General features: G+C 40.2%; 1 protein-coding gene and 1 pseudogene across 6 annotated transcripts in view; one reads left to right on the plus strand and one right to left on the minus strand.

Moving 5' to 3' along the window:
• Window positions 1–5325: 5325 nt before the first annotated feature.
• AP2B1 (adaptor related protein complex 2 subunit beta 1) overlaps window positions 5326–21656 on the plus strand; it is a 141022-nt gene continuing 124691 nt past the window's right edge. For 2 of the 6 annotated variants that reach the window (XM_010385198.2, XM_010385204.2), the window contains exons 1-3: window positions 5326–5509; window positions 11898–11957; window positions 16121–16226. In XM_010385198.2, the coding sequence (XP_010383500.1) occupies window positions 11921–11957; window positions 16121–16226 (143 nt within the window). In that variant the 5' untranslated portion in view covers window positions 5326–5509; window positions 11898–11920. Of the gene's footprint in view, window positions 5763–11897; window positions 11958–16120; window positions 16227–21656 lie in introns of all 6 variants that reach the window. The other 4 variants (XM_010385199.2, XM_010385200.2, XM_010385202.2 and 1 more) reach the window with 4 other exon arrangements.
• Window positions 14512–15790, minus strand: LOC115894805 (annotated as a pseudogene).

The raw sequence follows: 21656 nt of genomic DNA on the forward strand, positions 1-21656 counted from the left end.
ATACAGTCTCCCTTTGTAGCCGAGGCTGGAGTGCAATGGTGCAATCTCGGCTCACGCGACCTCCGCCTCGCGGGTTCAAATGATTCTCCCACCTCACACCCCCCGAGTAGCTGGGACTACATGCATGTGCCATCAAGCCCAGCTAAATTTTGTATTTTTAGTAGAGACAGGGTTTTGCCATGTTGGCCAGGCTGGTCTCAAACTCCTGGCCTCAAGTGATCCCCCTGCCTCTGCCTCCCAAAGTGCTGGGATTATGGGTGTGAGCCACCGAATCAGGCTAGATATGCACGTTTTTAAATGTATGTTATACATCCAAAAAAGTTAAACAACCTGGCCACCATGTGGACAATGGTAGAGAGAAGACTTACAGGCTTCTAATAGTCCAGGCAAAAGGTGATGGTGGCTTGGATTCATGAGATTGAATAGAGGTAGTTGGATGGGTTTGAGATTTTTTTTTTTGTTTCTTGTTTTTGTTTGTTTGTTTTTGTTTTTGTTTTTGAGATAGAGTCTTGCTCTGTTGCCCAGGCTGGAGTGCAGTGGCGCAACCTCAGCTCACTGCAACCTCCGCCTCCCAGGTTCAAGCAATTCTGTACCTCAGCCTCCCCAGTAGCTGAGATTACAGGCACCCGCCACAATGCCCAGCTAATTTTAGTAGAGACAGGGTTTCACCAACTTGGCCAGGCAGGTTACGAACTCCTGACCTTGTGATCCATCCGCCTCGGCCTCCAAAGTGCTGGGATTACAGGCATGAGCCACAGCACCCAGCCACGGCTTTGAAGTTTTAAAGGTAGAATTGACAACTGGAGATGGATTGGATGTGGCAGTTGAAGGAAAGGGAAATCAGGAATGACCCCTAGATTTCTGGTTTGTGCAGCTCAGTGCAATTTATTAAAATAATCACAATTATAGGAAATAGTTCCATAGTCCATGCTATGTGCCAGCCATAGTTCTAAGTGCCTTACATGTAATTTATTTCATTGTTCAATATTATGGTTACTATCTTCCTCCATTTTATTGATGAGAAAAGCAAAGAAAGGAGCACATAGATGGAGGAAACTGGGGGAAGAATAGCTTTCAAACATGTTAGGCACTGAGAAGTTGAAAGGTTTTGAATAGCAGAGAGGTATGAATCAAAGCTCTTAAAAAGTTTTCTTTTTTCTTTTTCTTTTTCTTTTTTTTTTTTTTTCGAGATGGAATCTCGCTTTATCGCCCAGGCTGGAGTGTAGCGGCACAATCTCAGCTCACTGCAACCTCCTCCTCTTGGGTTCAAGTGATTCTCCTACCTCAGCCTCCCTAGTACCTGAGACTACAGGCATGTGTCACCATGCCTGGCTCATTTTTGTATTTTTAGTAGAGTCAAGGTTTCACCATGTTGGCCAGACTGGGTTCAAAGTCCTGACCTCAGGTGATCCACCTGCCTTGGCCTCCCAAAGTGCTGTGACCACAGGCATGAGCCACCATGGCCAGCCTCTTGAAGATTTTTCTAATGACATCTTTACAAAATCCATGTCTGTCTGCTAGGAGTTGTGCCTTGAACCAGGTTTCTCGCTCTCTCTCTCTCTCCCCCTCCCCCACCCCCGTCTCCCCCATCTCTCTCTCTTTCTTTTTTTAGAGATGGTTTCACTCTGTCATCCAGGCTGGAGTGCAGTGGTGTGATCATGGCTCACTACAGCCTCAAACTCTTGGGCTCAAGTGATCCTCCCACCTCAACCTCCCGAAGTGCTGGGATCATAGGTGTAAACCGCTGCGCCCAACTCTGTAACCAGGTTTTTCTAACCACCTCCATCTCCTTATGATTTAACTTTGGTGGGCCATAAATACAGAATTACCCAGCAGTATAGTTACCGATTTGGTGATGAAATTTGGGGAATAGCTCTAGGCTAGAGATAGAGATTTTGGAGCCATATATGTAAGAAAGATAATTAAACCCATGGTATGCTAAAGGGTTAGTGTAGAGAAAATGTATGAGTATAGAACTCAACTTTACAAAATTGGCTGAGTTTGGTGGCTCACACCTATAATCCCAGCATTTGGGGAGGCCAAGGCAGGAGGATCACTTGAGCCCAGGAGTTCCAGACCAGCCTGGGCAACATGGCAGGACCTCCCCACCCCTATACAAAAAAGGAAAAAAAAATTAGCTAGGCATAGTGACGCACGCCTGTAGTCGCAGCTACTTGGGAGGCTAGGTGAGAGGACTGCTTGAGCCTGGGAGGTCGATCCTGCAGTGAGTTGTAATGGCACCACTGCACTCCAGCTTGGGCAACAGTGCAACACCCTGCCTCAAGAAAGAAAAAATCCTTGCCACTCTTTTCCTCACATACCATCTCTTCTTTCTTTGGTCATACTTTCTTATGGGTTATCTGCAATTCCTGTTTTTATTTCCTCACTTCTAATCCATCCTCAAACATCTGCAGTATGACTTTTGCCTTCATGTCTCTACTGATTTCTCAGCAATAACATCAAATACCTCCATGTTGCTAAATCCTGTAGACACTTTTTACCCCTTCCTTCTCCTGTCTATAGCAACTAATATTGTTGATCACTTATTTATGCATTTATTCAACATATATTAATTTGTGTGTGTGTGTGATGGGGCTAGGCCTCACATGAATAAGAGTGAACAGATTGATATAGTCCCTACTTTCATGAAACTCCGAAAACATCCTAAAATATACTATTCTGCTTTTCCTCCTACCTCTCTGACTGCTCCTTCTCAGTTCTCTTTGCATTCTTTGGTTTATCTGTTTCTTCCCCAAGCACTCACTGTCCACATTCTTCATGAATAGTGTTCATGCCCACAGATTGAATTATCATCTGTATGCTCACAGTTCACAAATTTAACTCCAGATCATTCCTTATCTTCAGACACATATAATTAAGTACCTCTTGGATAGAGATCTTCACTCTAACATAACGTATAAAACGAACTCATCACCTCCCTGTCGTTCCCCAAACTTCTGCCATCTCTTATATTTTCCTATTTTCAGTGACGAGTACCACCATTCATCCCTTGCCCAAACCTAAAACATAAGCCTTATCAGTCCTAGTGTCAGACTTCCTGGGTTCAAATCTTAATTCTACCTTGTGTGTGTGTGTGTGACAGAGTCTCGCTCTGTCATCCAGGCTGGAGTGCAGCGGTACGATCTCAGCTCACTGCAAGCTTCGTCTGCCGGGTTCACGCCATTCTCCTGCATCAGCCTCCCCAGTAGCTGGGACTACAGTTGCCCGCCACCACACCTGGCTAATTTTTTTGTATTTTTAGTAGAGACGGGGTTTCACTGTGTTAGCCAGCATGGTCTCGATCTCCTGACCTCGTGATCCACCCGCCTTGGCCTCCCAAAGTGTTGGAATTACAGGCGTGAGCCACCACGCCCGGCCATCTTAATTCTACCTTTTAACTTCTCTGTATCTCTTAAAATAGAGGAAGTAATAGTACCTGCCTGGTTATCAGGTAGTTGGTGAGGATGTAAAAATGTACTTAGCAGAGTAACTTACATAAAATCATACTCAATAAATATCAACAGTTATTTGTTTAAACCACCATCATCATGTGGCTGGATCATTTCAACAGTTTCCTGAGTGGTCTCCCATTAGATTATGAGCCCCTGATGGTCCCAAAACGTGAAAAGAAGGGAGATTTGTCAATACTTTCACCTAAAAGTGGAAGAGAATGAGATTGGAAAAGATTTCGGATTGATGCTGTATTTTGAAAACAGCATTGGTTCATTTTTCCTTAAAATATGTGCATTTTTCAGAGAAAGGATTGGAAAATAAAACAAATATAAAGAAGATAACATTTGTAATCAGCACCCAGAGAGAACCACTAATAGGTATATATACGCCTCTGAATTTAGCGTTTTGTATCTTTCTTTTTTTCTTATCATTTCAAAGCATTTTTCTGTATCATATTTTTCAACAATATGATTTAAAAGGCACATCCCAAACATATAAATAAATACATGTTCATTGTATTTGAAAACTACAGAAAAATACTAGGAAGAAAAGTAAAACTCTCACTATTCCGCAATAACCACTTTTAACATTCTGCTGAATGTTTTTTTTTTTTGTTTTTGAGACGAGTCTGGTTTTGTTACCCAGGCTGGAGTACAGTGGCGAGATCTTGGCTCACTGCAACCTCCACCTCCTGGGATCAAGTCATTCTCCTGCTTCAGCCTCCTGAATAGCCGGGATCATAGGCGTGTGCCACCACCCCAGCTAATTTTTGTTTTTTCAGTAGAGACGGGGTTTCACCACATTGGCCAGGCTGGTCTCAAACTCTTGACCTCAGGTGATCTGCCCACCTCAGTCTCCTAAAGGGCTGGGATTACAGGTGTGAGCCACCACGACTGGCCTATCCTAGCCTTTTTTTTCTATACATATATAGTCATACCGTATACTATATTATTTTGTATCTTTTTTAACACTTTATGAATTTTCTGTCATAAAATATTCTATAACATTATGCATCTATCTGATTTACCGTAAGTGTTTACATTATCTCTCTTTATACCTGGCTTTCCAATTTCCCCTATTCCTCTATTTTAGTAACAGAGGAAATAATACATGAGTATGTTATACACAATTTTAATGTACTTCTGATCACTTTTTTAAGAATGAAGTTTTAAAATACTTGAACACTTTTTGACTCACAGAGTTCATGGGCAAAATGTGAGAAAAATAAATCATCACTTTGCTCTCCATCCTTCCTTACACCCTGAAATTAACCTTAGGGACAATCTTGTTCTCCAGTTCCAGGTCCTGGAATCTAGGTCTTAGTTTCCGAAAGAAACTTAACTTTTGTGTAAGCACACCTATTATATACTAGGCACTTGACCTAATTTATCTGGTTTACGCTTCACATGCCCGAGAGAGATATTATCATTGTCTTCATTTCACAGATAAGAAGGTTGAGGAGACATTAACTTTCCCAGTCACATTCAGGGTAGGGATTCAAACTCACATCCAATGCCTCCTCAACCTCTTTTACGTGCACCACTATCCTCTAGCCCCACTGCCCGTATATAGGCCTGGGTTATATCACCATTGTCCGCTCTTGAGCCTGGAAGGAAAATGAGCTGAGAGGTTTTGCTTTTCACAAAGGAGCAGGATATTTCATCATCTCTGTGTTTACGTTTTTCAGAGAATTTCTGCGCGAGGAAACAAATCCATTGTCAGCTTTTTAAATATATTCCTTTGGAGTAGCCACTTAACATCCTCTGAGGCCCAGATGGGCCAGCTTTGCTGGGACCAAGGGAAATGTTTGGGTCTGGAAGGCGATAGAGATCACCGCCTTGCTAGGTCTCCCGCGCACCCCGATGACGTCACGCGGCGAGGTTCTCTGACGTCAGAGTTTCCTGCCCACCATCTTTGTCCCTGGCAAAGTGGGTTTTGCGCAGTGGCTTAGACCTAGAAAAGAATCGTGACGGGCAGGAAACCATTAAACCACCACCGGGGCTGTGCTCTCCGGCTGCCGCCGCCACCCCCGCCCTCGACTTCGCCTCCGCCTCCGGTGAGTTCAGGGAGGCTGCCTTTGGGGTGTGTCCCTAATTGACGGGGTGGGGGACGAAGAGAAGGGGAACCCCAGGCTGGGTCGGAGACCGGCGGAAGCGAGGAAATCCTAAGAGCGTGACCGTTGATGATGCAGGGAACCGTCGGGTGTGACCATTGAGAGGAAAAAGGTTGGAGAAAGAGTCTCCACCGTGATGACTGTGGTGCGGTGAGGGAATCCTCGGGTGTGGCAGCAGGTAGTTGGGGGCGTGAGGGTAAGATGTGTTTCGGAATTGGGGGTTTAGGAGGACCAGAGGCCAGGGGTGTGGCTGATAGAGCCTGGAGGCCGTGGGGGAAACCGTCTTTCTTCCCCGCTCGGCGTCATTCACTGAGAGTCTGAGACGTGTCCAGCAAAAGCGAAAGGGAAAAGGGATTCCCTCAAAGGTTTGCTCATTGGTGGGCGAACGTCGTCTGTCCGGTAACTTGAGGGTAAGAGACAACCTCTTCCCTGCTCCGTAATGGAGGAGCATATCGCTAGAATCTTGACCACTTGGGGAAAGAAGAGGCATTCTTGACTCTTGGAGGAAGGAAAGAGTAACCTCCAGAATTGACCCGATGTAAGAGAGGGGGAAGCAAATGGGGGTAAATCTTAACCCAGCTTTTTTTTTTTTTTTTTTCTTTTTCTGGGCTCTGCGGGAATGGTCTGGTTTGGGAAAGGCTGTAGATTAAGCTGAAAGTAAAGAAACTGGAACTTCCTGTTATTTCCTTATCATTTGAATACAAATAGTTTGTTCATGCTGCTTATTTTCAAGAGCAGTCTTCTATTGGAGGGGTGGGGTGGGGGGACAGGCTTTTATTGAACTCACGCGGATGCTTCATTAAACGTTTGACTTTTATTTTATTTTTGTATTTTTAGTGACAAGGTCTTACTGTGTTGCCCAGTCTAGTCTCGAACTCCTGGGCTCAAGCGATCCTCCCTATTCGGCCTCCCAAAGTGCTGTGATTACAGGCGTGAGCCAGAGCGCACAGCCAAACTTGACTTTTGAAAAGAAAAAATGTTTTGAAAACTGCTAAAGACTTATCGTAACCATTGTGGTTTAAAAGAAAATGCATTAAGCTTACAAAGGCAGAATGACTAAGAAAGAAGGTGGTCTCAGTGAGAATCAATTTAAATTATTAATTACCTTCCTTGTATACTTGAATTGCTTAGCCTCAGGGTACACTTACAAAGTAATAATAGAAAGTAGCAGATGAAGGAGGTGCAGCTCTATAAGAAAACGTGTAACACATTCCAGTGATGACTAAGCGTGCTGGTAAGGTGAGAACTATTTGCAGGTATCTTAACCCTTGAAACTTTCAAGGAAGCAGAAAGGATGATGTATAATGCAAGCATCCTCACTAAAAGCTGGGTGGTAAAATCAATATAAATCTAATATTCTGACTGTATGTGAAGAAACTCAAGGAAGTCCAGTTCTTTCATTCTTTCCGTCCTTGAAAGATCCATATTTTGAAGTACTAACTTTTTAGGCACAGGTTTGAACCAAGCTGAGCAAGGAATACATTAAATAGGGCACGTTCTTTCTCTTGTCCTTTCTTTTCTTCCAGGCTTAAGTTTTCCAGAGTTTAATGTCATTTTGGTTAAGAATTAGATGTAAAACTTTTGAACTCCTTTGCTTCTATATAATATTAAGAAGCTACTTTGTAGTCTGTTTAAGTAGAAAGCACAGGTGATTTTAGCTTTTGTGTCGTAATTTCTTATGAGCAAAATAATACCTGATGATGCTATTGTCTTTGCATTATTACTGAATATTTGATTAGAAATGAATTTGGCACCTCTCACTCTTACAATAAAAGATTACTGGAATGACATTTCTGCTTTATAATTTGGTTAACTTTGTTCTGTGTTTTACTATGAGCACTGAGCTTTGTAAAGTCCAGCTTTGTGAAAAGAAGGGTTTAGGGACTTTACGAACTAATTTAGCTTCCCAGAGAGCCATTTGAATTAAGATCCTATTAATTTTTTTGACCTTATTCTACCCAAGGTATTAATCTTATTTTGCTACTCAATTTCTCTTTTAGGGAACTGGAGGGAGGTATAGGAGAAGAGGGACTTTGACAACCTATATTTCGTAGAAACTAGGTTATGTTAAATCTGGATATATAATCCTGTGCAGGGAGGCCTACTCCGAAATGCAGTGACATCACACTCTGGTCAGGGCAAGTAAGAGTGATTATGTGCTTTGACTCTGGCAGCTTTGTTGTTTAACAATGGCCTTAGGCCATACCATAAATCCTCAGAACAGCAGTGACTTGTCTGGTTTGATCTGGTAGAAAGGTAGTGTGAGTTCAAATTCCTTCATGGCTTTGCTTATTTCTCTGGCTCTTCTGAAGGAACATTTTCTCCCCCAAAGGAGCAGCTTGATTTTTGAGGCACTTCAGCAAATATTTGAGTTTTTTGTTTTTTTTTTCCTTGAGCTCTATTTTGTGTACTTTTTCTGTTACTTCTAATGAAGATGTCAGTTTTTGCCATCCTATATTTTGGAGACTCTGGCTATGTCCATATCTAGCATGTGATTAAATGTGTCTCTCATTATATGAGGTAAGAACTCACTATATGAGAGATACACTTAATCATATATTGAGGTGAAATTCACGTACCATAAAATGAACCAGCTTAAGGCATACAGTTCAGTGGAATTTAGTACACTGACAGTGTTGTGCAACAATCACGTCTTCTATTTGTTTTTATTTAGACTATTTTCATTTTTCTTGGAGTTTCTTTTGGCTTAAGGCAAGAACCAGCTTGGCACCATGTTTCTCTGCCAGTATGGATAGGGAATATTGTGTTACTATTGTTTACAATAGTGTTGGTTACTAGAGTGATATCCCTTCTCTTTAGAGCAGCAGGGACTCTTAATTTAGAATGTATATTATGGGCTTCTAAAAATACTTGACCCTCCTCTCTTCCCTGAAATTTTGTGGGTGGGTGCATTATTTTCTAGTTAAGATGAGAACAGTTAATGCTCACAGTGAACAGGCCAGTAATATATTCCTTGACATTGAAATTGTTAGGGGAGATAATGAAACATGTGAGCTGTTAAAGGCATGACTTAAGACTTAGGTTAATTTATTGTTTAATAGAATGTAGTGAAAATTCCTGTAAAGAATTTACTCATGCCTGTAATCCGAGCACTTTGGGAGGCCGAGGTTGATGGATCACTTGATGTCAGGAGTTCCAGACGAGCCTGGCTAACAAGGAAAACCCCATCTCTACTAAAATCCAAAAATTAGCCGGGCATGGTAGTGGGTGCCTGTAGTCCCCGCTACTCTGAAGGCTAAGGCAGGAGAATCGCTTGAACCTGGGAGGCAGAGGTTGCAGTGAGCCCAGATCGAACCACTGCACTGGAGCCTGGGCCACAGTGAGACTTTGTCTCACAAAAAAAAAAAAAAAAAAAAAAGATTTTAATGGGCTGGGCACGGTGATCCCAACATGTAGTCTCAGCTACTCGGGAGGCTGAGGCGGGAGGATCACTTGAGCCCAGAAGACGGATGTTGCAGTGAGTCCCAGCTGGGACTACAGGCATGTGCCACTATGCCCGGCTAATTTTTGTATTTTTATTAGAGATGGGGTTTCACCATGTTCCCCAGGCTGGTCTCGAACTCTTGAGCTCAAACTATCTGCACACCTCGTCCTCCCAAAGTTTTGGGATTACAGGCATGAGCCATCGTGCCTGGCCAAAAAAAATTTAATGTGTGTGTGTATAAGAGCCTTTTCAAAGAAATTGGGTGACGAATTCTAAGGAGGTTTTGTTTTAAAATCTTAAACAAGTTTTAAAGGACATAACATAGCATAGTAAACATCCTAGACAGATTGTAATGGATTTGAGCTATAGTCTTTCTTTGAGGCTCAAGTAATCATTTCTGTTTATTGGTTTTTCTGTTTGTATATATAAATTTATAGATAACTTCAGATTTATTCCAGGTCTTTTATGTGAAGAATTCCTTTCTTCATTTGCCCACTTCACATTTAGTTTACATTATGAATGGATTAAATGATTATAACATTCTTTGAATTTTTGCTAGAAAGGCATTGTAAGAACATTGCATAAGGCAAGCCTCAGTATAATTTTTAATTATAACAAGTATTAAAGGAGAAATTTCTATATTCTGTAATGATATTTGTGAGTCCTAACTCGCTTCTTTTAACAAGATCATTCTGTGAATTTCTGGTACAATCTAAAGAGCTATTGGGATCAAGACTATAAATAGTAATTAGCTGGTTGGAAAGATAGCAGATGAGTCTAATTTCCATTAAACTATACAAGTAGCACATTTTTGAGATCAGATTTGAACCAGAAGTTTTTCATTATTTTATGTTTATCTGGCTCTTTTTTCTTTCCTTTAATTACATTGATTTATTTGCTGCTTAGGTCTTTTCTCCTAGATACATATTTACTATTGTTTGCCAAATACATTATGTCATATTGACCTGATAATAATGAGCAGGTGCCAGGATGTCTTGTCCTGAAGTTGGTAATAAGTATTATTAGTGATGGTGATAAGGAAAAAGATACTCATTTTTGAGTACAGAAGGAATATTATTAAAAATATATTTTTTTTATATATTTTTTCCCCTTGAGACAGGGTCTCACTCTGTCATGGAGGCTGGAGTGCAGTGGTGAGATCATAGCTCCCCGTAGCCTTGACCTCCTAGGCTCAAGCGATCCACCCACCTCAGCCTCCCAAGTAGCTGGGACTAACAGGTACATGCCACCATGCCTGACTAATTCTTGTATTTTTAGTAGAGATGGGGTTTTATCATGTTGCCCAGCTTGGTTGCAAACTCGTGCGCCCAAGCAATTCACCTATCTTGGCTTCCCAAAGTGTTGGGATTATAGCATGAGCCACTGCACCTGGCCTAAATTTCTATTTATTTATTTATTTGAGATGGAGTTTTGCTCTGTTGCCCAGGCTGGAGTGCAGTGGCATGATCTTGGCTCACTGCAACCTCCATCTTCCAGGTCCAAGCGATTCTCCTGTCTCAGCCTCCCAAGTAGCTGGGATTACAGGTGTGTGCCACCACACCCGACTAATTTTTGCATTTTTAGCAGAGACAGGGTTTCACCATGTTGGCCAGGCTGGTCTTGAACTCCTGACCTCAAGTGATCCGCCCGCCTTGGCCTCCCAAAGTCTGGGATTACAGGCCTGAGCTACTGTGCCCGGCCCCAGATTTTAATATATTTAAAGAAGTCAGGTACATTGGACAAAGTCTTATAGTTTCTCAAATCAGAAAATGTGGTCTTATTATTTAGTAAAAATGTGACCAGACTGTGCCGTTTTTGTTAGTGGGGCCATTTGTCATCTGGATTACTTCTTCTGGAAATTGGGATGGAAGAGTTAAGGTTGAGGTTGAGATCCACGTTCTTTTGTTTCAATACCAGTTTGATTCTCGTGTCTGAACAGATGTCTCAGTCTTTTGCCTTGTTTGTAACTATAAACTGGCATTATTTGGGAATACTCTTGGACTAAATCTAGATTGTTGGAAGTAAGAAAGCCACATTTTTTTGTTTAAATCCAAAAATATAGTTAGGTACAATGAATAAGATCTAGTATTAGATAGCAGATAAGGGTGACTACAGTCAACAATAATTTACTGTACATTTAAAAATAACTAAGAGAGTATACTTGAATTGTTTATAATACAAAGAAAGGATAAATGCTTGAGGTATTGGATACCCTATTTACCCTAATGTAATTATTATGCATTGTCTTTCTGTTACCAAAATATCTCATATACCCTACAAATATATGCACCTACTACATACCCACAAAGCTAAAACTTAAAAAAAAAAATTCCATGTGTAAGTCATGGTTGCCTCTCTAGATGTTTGTTGTGAAAGAATGTTGTCCTACTCATTTTGAATTTTTTTTTTCTGAGATTCTTTTTATTGAAAGTTTCATGTAGATCGGCAAAATTGTTTTTTCTTTTGACCTTACACTGCTTCAGAATATATGCTTTGGAGTGGTTCCAGCTTGAGGCAAGGAATTTACCAGATTTTCCTGAATGGAAAGTAATTGCAGATATATTTATAAAAAGGTCCAGCTTTAGCTCTTGAAAGCTTTGAGGATTTACTGTGGATAAAATCACAAAGCCATAATAGGTTCGTATTTTTACCTGATTACATTTGGCCTTTAGATTTTTGCCCCTATTAGCAACTTGAGGAGTTACATTCTTAGTTTTCTCTGGATCCCTTGAACCATCAACGGTGGTGATAAAGGAAGATGATACTCATTTTTAGAAATTCTTAAATATAAGTGTTCCTAAAATTAATTGGATGTTTGTAAAATTAATTGGATGTCTTGTTGGATATCTGTAACCTGAATGAAGGAATTCTTTTCTTTTGCTATAGGTGCACATTAAAGATCCAAAGTCATGACTGACTCCAAGTATTTCACAACCAATAAAAAAGGTAAGTATGAGAATACAATCAAATCTTTGAAAATTTTCAAAAGTTGTAGTGTAAGATTGCCCCAAGCAGAATGTTCCTGACCTCTTCCTTCAGACATACTACATGTTGACAATCTCATAGGACATCTGCTACTTCTACAGATGAATGTATTCAAGCAAGTTATTAAAGAGTAGGTTTTAAAAGATAGGGCTGTGATGCACATTATTTTGACTTGAAGGTTCTGTTTAGTGAAAGAGACTCCTCTTTTCTGTTTGAGATCAATACTGATCCATTGAAGATTGGTTAAGTGTGAGGAGGACAAAAGAAGCAGCATACTTTTTCTCTGTTATTAAATAATTTTTACTTGGAAATAAACATTTTATAACAAAGAATACAATTAAAGCAATACAGACGTGTATGTAAAAGGTAAAAATGAAAGTTCTCCCTGTTCCAGTTCCCAAGGGAACTTGGCATATATCCTCAAGTCTTTTTCCATGCATGTAAGTGTATATATTAATACATATGATTTAAAAAATTGTTATCTTTAATGAAAACGCAATCTTGCAAAACAATAAATAGAAATGGGTTATTTTCATATCCGTCCATATACATCTACCTTGTTCTTCATCTAGATGTGTATTTAAAACAGGAGATCTCCAGAGCCATTTATGATTTTTAGGTCATAGACTGAATTACTTGAGGGGCTTTGAACTTATTAGTCTCATCATCTTTGTTATCAGTAATATAATGCTTGTTTTTACGTATGTGTTTGGGTCTAGGAACAAAGGATTCTTCTGGGGAAAGTCTAACCTTTCATCTTTTGTAAAATTGTTCCTAAATAAAATAGATCATTTCTAGAAATGTGGAGGGTCTTCCCATCAAAGACAAACATTTTAGCCCATCTCAGCTTATTGTGCCTGTAGCTTAGCTTGCTTTATTTGTTGCTTAGGATCAGAATTCTGTGCTTTTGTATTCAGGAGTCCTTATATTTACCAAAGTATTCCAGACATGACACCAGCTACCATTTTTCTTTTTCTCTTGTTGCAGTGAGTTGCTTAATTACATCAGCTTGTTGTCTGTAGCTTTCAGTCTTGGCAACACATTAGAATTGCTCAGGCAGGGAACTTTGAAATAATATTGATGCCTGGGTCTCAACCTCAGCCTGATTTCATTTGTCCTGGATATGGTCTGGGTGTGGGGATTTTAAAGGTTCTCCACGTGGCCAGGCATGGTGGCTCATGCCTGCAATCCCAGTATGTTGGGAGGCCAAGACAGGAGGATTGTTTGAGTGCAGGAGTTTGAGAACAGCCTGGGCAACATGGTAAGACCCTATCTCTATGAAAAAAATTAAAAAATTAGCCCTGTATGGTGGTGCACACCTGTAGTCCCAGCTATTTGGGAGGCTGAGATGGGAGGATCACTTGAGCTTAAGAGGTTGAGGCTGCAGTGAACTGTGACTGTGCCACTGTACCCTGGTCTGGGCAACAGAGAGAGACCCTGTCTCAAAAGAAAACAAAAATTAAAAAGAAAGCTCCCCAGATTGTTTTAATGTGTAGCCATGATTGAGAACTACTGCTAGCTGCTAACAGTGCTTGGTAGGTTGGATTGGGGGGAGGAAGAGGGAGAAAAGATAGGAGTTTAATAAAGTTGTAGAATATATGACTTTCCCTCTTTTAGTACCCCTCTTTGGTCCTGCCCAACTTCTTCCTCCTTATTTTTATTACTTACACCTCACAAAAACCATTAGCCACTTGTCATTCATTCTCAGCTTTTTCTGATTTTCTTTTGGAAATATGTTTATTTCTTCTGTTAGCATTTTGTATGCTTTGATGAACAAAATGTCTATAATTATATAAAGGGATATAATTACAATTAAATAGTTACAATTTAAAAACTCTCCTAAGTCTTCAAACCTACTCTTGAAAAGGGTCCTGGTGACCTTTTTTTAATTCAGGCATTTGTAAAAGTTTGAGACTGCAGATTGAATCACTGCTGATAAACATCATACTTAAAAAAAATGGATAGATTGTGTTCCCTGTGCTTCCTGCAACACTCACCAGAACTGCCACTGAAACATATTCTTTAAATTTATGCTTTTGGAATTGGAATAATTTCTGTTACATCCTGCTTTGATTCTATAACACCTGCTGCTGTTCACAATTCAGACTTTCTGAAACCCTACCGTTTGTCCTATACTGTTCCCGGAAGTGAATGAGAGGAACAGTTGAGCTGGATTTGGCAGGCTGGGACGTGGTGAAGAGTCCTATGAAGAATGACTCTTTAAAGAGCCCAGCTTTTCTTGCTATGCTACTTTTGTAGCAGTTGATTAAATAGAAATTTTGGAACAATTTTTTTGCCTTATTGGCCATGAATATTGAAACGAAAAAGTGTTCTACTTATGTCTTACTAATTTCTTCCTTTCCACATAAGGGTTTCAGGCAAATCACGTAGTGTTCTGTCCCCACTATTTCTTTTCTTTTCTTTTTTTTTTTTTGGAGGAGGGGAGGTCAGGTTTTAATGTCGCAGTCCTCAGGCGCCGTCATCCAGAACCTGCCAGGGTCCGCGGCCATGTCGCTCACTCTGGTGGCAGTCGGCCCGCCTCATCAGGGCCTTTCGTGGAGACCGCCCCGTCGTCCTCGGGCACCAGCTCCACGTCCAGCTCCAGCTGCCGCATGTAGAAGCCCACGGCGCACACCTAGAGCAGGCTGGCGGCAAGCCCGGCGCCTGCGGCTGCGCAGCTGCATGGGTCCCCGTAGCGCCGCCAGGCCCACCGCGTGTGAGTCGCTGCCCCACACCACACACAGGCGGCCCAGCAGGAAGAAGCCATATGCTGCTTCGCCATCCATGTCACTCTGCATGAAGGAGATAACCCCAATGATCGATGCCCGATGCCAGGAGGCCATTGCGGAACCAGGGGAAGAAGGCTGTCTCGTGCGCCTTTCGGAGGAGCGTGGCGCCCGCACAGTCCAGCTCAGACACGGGTGGCGGCGAAGCCCTGTTGCGGGGACTATGGCCGGGGGCGAAGGACCCCTGGCCACTCCCCGCTCCGGGGCCACTGAGGTGGCAGTAGCAACCTCCGAAAGCGGAGACTGTCCCCACTGTTTCTGTGCTGGTGAATGAAATCTGGTTGAAAGGAATGACAGGAACAGTCTTGAAGGTGGAGGAAAGTCTTTGAGGCATGGTAGATGAGCTAGAAGATGTAGATGGAAAGTTGAGGTGTGAGTAGTCAACCTCTTTTTCATGGGTTTAGTGGTTTTTTTCCATTTCTTTTAAACAATATTAGGGTTGTTACTTTCTTTTTTATTTTGGGTCCAGCATCTTGAAGATAAGTGAGCCTGGAGACCAGGCCTTAAAATAGTGGTTACAGTCCCTGACATTTTACAGTGAGGAGCCTAAGCAGTCATTCAAGATTGTACGTTTGGAATTGACTCCATTGTATACCATTCTTGGTTTCAAGATTATTCTTGTTTGATTGAATAGGAAGGGCCTTAAAGCCCACTAATTTATTAAAGTACTGATTAAAATAGTGATTTTCAACATTGGGTGTGCATTAGAGTCACTTGGTGGAGTTCTTAAAGGTATAAATATGAGTTCTCCTTGACATTATGATTTATTTGGCCCAGAGTGGAGCCTGTACTTTGTTATATTTAGTATTTCTCAGGTAATATGAGTGTGTGGCCAGGGTTGAGAGGCTTTGAATTCAAGAGTCAGGAGACACAGTGCTAGCCCAAGTTTGTCACTCACTCTGTGAACTTTGAGCCTCATTTCTTAATCTGTAAAGCCGAGCATGGGTAAATGAGATAATACATGCCTGCTCCCTACCTACATTTATGTTCTTCTTCAGACTTTAACATTCTGATGGAAGATCATCCTTCATATACTGTTATCTCCCCACTGTAGTTAGATATAATGAGATTTACTTTTTCCCACTCCTGTGGTTCTTAAAGATCTGGATTGCACCTTCCTCTCTGGCCATAATTTAAAAGGTTTTTAAAACTTACTGATGACTTCCTTATCAGTGAGTCAGATAATAGTCTAGGGCTTTGAATTTTACGTATTCTATAATTTTAAAATCTTATTTCAGTTGCTGCTCTGCTATCCTGGTATTGGTTATTATATAGTGCAGTATTCTGCTCTAAATCTGTGGTCCTGGGACCTCACCAGTTTGTTCTCATCTCTTGCAGGAGAAATATTTGAACTAAAAGCTGAGCTCAACAATGAAAAGAAAGAAAAGAGAAAGGAGGCTGTGAAGAAAGTGATTGCTGCTATGACTGTGGGGAAGGATGTTAGGTAAGAGTCATCACTATTTATCACTTTAGAGGTCCATACCCCATCTTATGGCCTTTACTGCTTTTCCTTTAAAACTGTCATAATCATGGAACCTCTAAGAATGGGTTTGTCCTACTAAAAACATCATCAGGAAGTACAGTCGCTTTTGTATTAATGCTCTACTTAAGTGGGGGGTTTTTTTGTTTTGGGGTGTGTGTGTGTGTGTTTGTGTTAGAACAGTGAAACGAGTTTGATTTTTTTGCATTCACATCTAGCATAACACCTCCTGAGAGCTGGCACAGTTGCAAATGTTTTGGCTGAGGTAGTTTTAGAAGATGATAAAAGTATACTGAGAAGCATAGGTTCACATGATCTTTAATTGGCTCAAGCCACTGCCCTCAGCTTTACAACTGTACATTCAATTGCTGAATTCAAGATGAAAATCAATGTTAACCAAATCCGTGTAGTCTTATTTCTTATTTCTGTAACTAAGACCATTTGGAAATAAGTAAGGATTATATGCAGGCACCTGAGGATTATCCTAGGACCCTTTCAGGGGGTCCGTGAGGTCAAAGGTGTTTTCGTAATAATTCTTAGATGTTACTTGCCTTTTTCACTATTTTGATGTTTACAGTGATGGTGCAAAGCAGTGGTGGGTAAAACTGCTGGTGCCTCAGCATGAATCAAGGCAGTGGTGCCAACCATAATGGTAGTCATCATATTCCTTACCACCATGTGCTAAAAAAGAGCAGTTTCACTTAGCAATGTCCTTCATGAGCAGTAAAAATGTTTTATTAAAACTTGAACCTTTTTAATATTCTGTTTGATGAAATAGGAATTACCCGTAAAGCTCTTCTGCTGCATAGCAGTGTGATGGTCGACTTGAAAAAAAGCCCTTGTGCAGTTGTTTGAATTGCAAATACCATTTTTATGTGAAAGAATGATTGAGAGACAAACTATATTTAATCAGACTTTGGTATTTGGAAGATATTTTATCAAAAATGAACAAAGTGAACCTGTTACTTCAAGGGAAAAAAATTGACAATAGATACATTTCAGGTTTTAAAGTAAAAATTAGAATTTTGGAAAACCTGTATCTCCCATCATAAGCTTGACAGTTTCCTGATGCTTAAAGACTTTTCTGAGGAGATTGGTGGTGAAATTAATGGTTGTGATTATTTACTGTTTTATAATGAAACGTGTCAGCATAACTCAGTGAACCAATATTTTTCCAAACGACCAGAGCCTATGTATATCACAAAATTATGCATGGATAAAATATCTATTCAAAATACAGTGTAAGCCAGGCGTGGTGGCTCACGGTTGTAATCCCAGTACTTTGGGAGGCCAAGGCAGGTGGATCACTTGAGGTCAGGAATTCAAGACCAGACTGGCCAACATGATGAAATTCTGTCTGTACTAAAAAAATACAAAAAAGCCAGGCATGGTGGTGGCACGTGCCTGTAATCCCATCTACTCTAGAGGCTGAGGCAGTAGAATCGCTTGAACACAGGAGGCAGAGGTTGCGGTGAGCCGGGACTGTACCACTGCACTCCAGCCTGGGCAGCAGAGTAAGACTTTGTCTCGAAAAAACAAAAAAAAACAAGAAAAACAAAATAGCATGTAAATGAATGGATTTTAATACAATCAAGTACAAAAAATTTATTGATATGGTTTCAGATTCTATATTGCAACTAACTTTTAAGAAACTACAGTGTGTGGACTCAGAAAGAGGAAAACCACCATTTGTCTAGTTTTATTTATTTATTTATTTATTTATTTATTTATTTATTTTTGAGACAGGGTGTTACTCTGTCACCCAGACTGGAGTGCAGTTACGTGATCTCGGCTCACTGCAACCTTTGCCTCCCAGGCTCAAGTGGTTCTCCTGCCTCAGCCTCCCCAGTAGCTGGGATTACAGGCGTGCAACCACTACCACCTGGCTTATTTTTATATTTTTAGTAGAGACGAGGTTTCACCATGTTGTCCAGGCTGGTCTCAAACTCCTGACCTCACGTGATCTACCTGCTTTGGCCTCACAAAAGTGCTGGGATTACAGGTGTGAGCCACTGTGCCCGGCTTGTCTAGCTTCAGTGTAACATCAAGAATTTCTAGTTATAACAAAAAAAAGAGAAAATAAGGAATATCTAGTTATATGAAAAAGCTATTAAAATATTATTTCCTTTTCCAAGTTTTATACATGTATGAAGTTGGATTTTCTTCTTATATTTCAAAACAACATTCTACAAAATGTTGAATGCAGGAACATATGAGAAAGCTGTTTTTATTTAAAGTAGATATTAAAGAGAGTTGCAAAAAAAAAAGCAGTGTTACCATCTCATTAATTTAAAAACAGTACATTTTACCTTGAAAATGTTATGAAATGGGTTTATTCTTATTTTAATGCATTAATTTTTTAAAAATTTCTCAGTTTTAATTCCTGACATGGTAAAATATCAATAGGTATATAACCCACATGAACAAAAACTTTTTGGGATCTCAGGAATTTTTAAGAGTATAAGGGGATCCTGAGACCGAAAAGGTAAGGGCTGCTTCCACCTAGCCAGACAGGGAGCCCAGATAGAAATGGCAGTGTAGGAAATGACTCTGTATCTTCTCTTGATCCAGTTGCTGCTCTTCTGAGGTGAATTTTTGCTATTTTTCTTTTGTTTGTTAGCACATAAAGCACATTTGGTTTTTAAATTGCTGTCCTGTGACCATCTGTCTAAGGAGTTGGCAAACTTTTTTGTAAAGGACAAAATAGTAAGTACATCGGGCTGGCATAGAAAGTACTCTTTGCTTAGCAGGCAAAGAGGCAAAACTGAGTTTGTTAGGTAGGTACTTACATAACAAGAGAGACGACAAATTTCCACAAAGTTTTTATTGAGGATATTCGAAGTAAAATAATAGTTAAGTATAATGTTCTGTACCACAAGTCTACTATTAAGTGGGATTCTTTTTGGGGGATGATAACATTTTGCTTAATTAGGATTCATAGTATTTTTCATCATCGGATTTGTTTTATTTCTTTATTGTTTTGAGATGGAGTCTTGCTCCATCGCTCAGGCTGGAGTGCAGTGGCGCAATCTCGGCCCACTGCAGCCTTTCCTCCTGGGTTCAAGGGATTCTCCTGCCTCAGTCTCCTGAGTAGCTGGTACTGTATAGGTGCCTGCCATCACTCCTGGCTGACGCCAAGTGATCCACCTGCCTTGGCCGCCCAAAGTGTTAGGATTACAGGCATGAGCCACCATGCCTGGCCAAGATTCATATAGATAAACACTTAGTTCATCTATAAAAACCACTTTTAGCTCATGGATTGTACAAAAATCCAGCATTGGGCTAGATTTAGCCCACAGGTGGTAGTTGCCTGTCCGTGATCTGTCTAGTCACTGAAGGGCTGTTTTTGCCAAAGAATAAATCTGGATTGAAAGCATCAGTACAAACGAATGGTAAAAATTGTCATAACTCTTTTTTTGGGGGGGGGGGGTGGAATTTCATTCTTGTTGCCCAGGCTGCAGTGCAATGGCGTGATCTTGGCTCACTGCAACCTCTGCCTCCCGGGTTCAAGCCGTTATCCTGCCTCTGCCTCCCGAGTAGCTGAGATTACAGGCATGCATCACCACGCCTGGCTAATTTTGTATTTTTGGTAGAGATGGGGTTTCTCCATGTTGGTCAGACAGGTCCCAAACTCCAGAAAAATTGTCATAACTCTGTACAGGGGCTGCTGTGGTTTTGCCAAGCTTATTTCTGTGTCCTGCAGAAAAGTTAAAACTCTTGATTTTTTTTTTTTTTTTTTGTATGCCTGCTATTGCTGATAATTTTATTATGTACCTAGCACTATACCACTTATCATTATTCAAAAGAAAGGTTAGTGGATGTCTGTTTGCCTTCATGACACTTACTGTCTAGTTGATGAGACCCAAAACTTAAAAAATTAGGGAAAAATAAAGCGTATTTATATAATTAGGCACCAAAATATATATTTTAAAGGCAATATGAGTTCTACCAAAGAGAGATCCAGGTTAACAGGAATAGTTGAAGAACCCTTCTTGGAGATGAAATATGAGCTGTGCCTAGAAAGATAGTGCAAAGAAATAAAATGGAGATTAGCTATTTGTAGTTTGTGATATTTCAGCCTTCCCTGCAAGTAACCTCAAGTGCAGCACTCTCCAGTAGAAATACAGTGTGAACCACATATGTAATTTTAAATATTCTAATAGCCATTTTGAAAAGGTGAAAAGAAACAGATGAATTAATTTTAGTAATACATTTTATTTGACCCAGTATATCTAAAATATCCTTTCAGCATGTAATCAACATAAAAATTATTAATGGGATATTTTACATTTTATTTGTCATAGTAAGTCTTCAAAATCCAGTGTGTGTTTTACATTTACATCACATCTCAGTTCACACTCGCCACATTGTGTTTAGTAGCCTCATGTAACTAGTGGTCGCCATATTGGAAAGTTCAGGTTTCCAGTTTATAGGTTGGCACTTAACACTTTTTGCTTCTTGCTTGATCTTTGGCTATTAAGTCTTCTTGACCTTGTATAGATTGCTAGAATTGAACTATTTAGGATCTTAAATTTATTATTGTTTAATGTTTCACATTTATTTTCTGGTTATGGTGGTTTTGTGCATGAGCTAGTCTAGGAAATAGAAAACACATTTTTGGAGAGTGGTTCTTAGTATTTACTAAATTATCTACATGTGCATGAAGCTACGGTAGGTACCATGCATACAAGTGAAACAAATAGTTTGCTTTTTAGGACAGAAGTTACTGGTTCACTGGAGATATGGTGGATTCTTTGACCTGAGTCCAGCTTCCTTTCTGTGAATAATTTCTACTTCTGTACCCTTTTGTGTATATGGGATGTATACCATGTGACCAGCTATTTCATTCCCTTTTTTCCCCTTACTTTCCTTTTGGAAATATACCTACATTTGTTTTTTCTTTCTTCTATGCTAGTAGCAAGACATTTAGCAGTATTAAACATTTATAAGGTACTTTGATAAAGCATTGTGGGGAAGATTAATTGCTAACTTCCCGTAAAGTTGTATTTATCCTATATTTTAAAGATACAGCTTACACTTTAGAATCTGACAAGCTCATCCCTTCCAAGCTAATGGTGCTCCTTTAAATTTATTTCCTGTGGCTTATAGGAGAATGGTAAATCATGAAATAACTAGAACTTGGGAAAGGTATAAACTCCTTTTATATTTGATTACTCTCAAATTTTCATTTGTCTGAATATGTAATGTTAAAAAAATAATTTCACTAAAAGGGAATCAGGACATCTTGGAGGATGACTGATTCTAGGTCTGGGATTAGAAATGTACAAAATGAGCCTGGATGGAGCATCTTGTCATAAAGGAAAGTATGGAAAATACCAGGTCATACCACAAGGATTTGGGAGCTAAGTTCCCACTGGTCAAGAATGGAAGAAT

The sequence above is a fragment of the Rhinopithecus roxellana genome, chromosome 19 (assembly GCF_007565055.1).
Source record: "Rhinopithecus roxellana isolate Shanxi Qingling chromosome 19, ASM756505v1, whole genome shotgun sequence".
Taxonomy (NCBI): Eukaryota; Metazoa; Chordata; class Mammalia; order Primates; family Cercopithecidae; genus Rhinopithecus; species Rhinopithecus roxellana.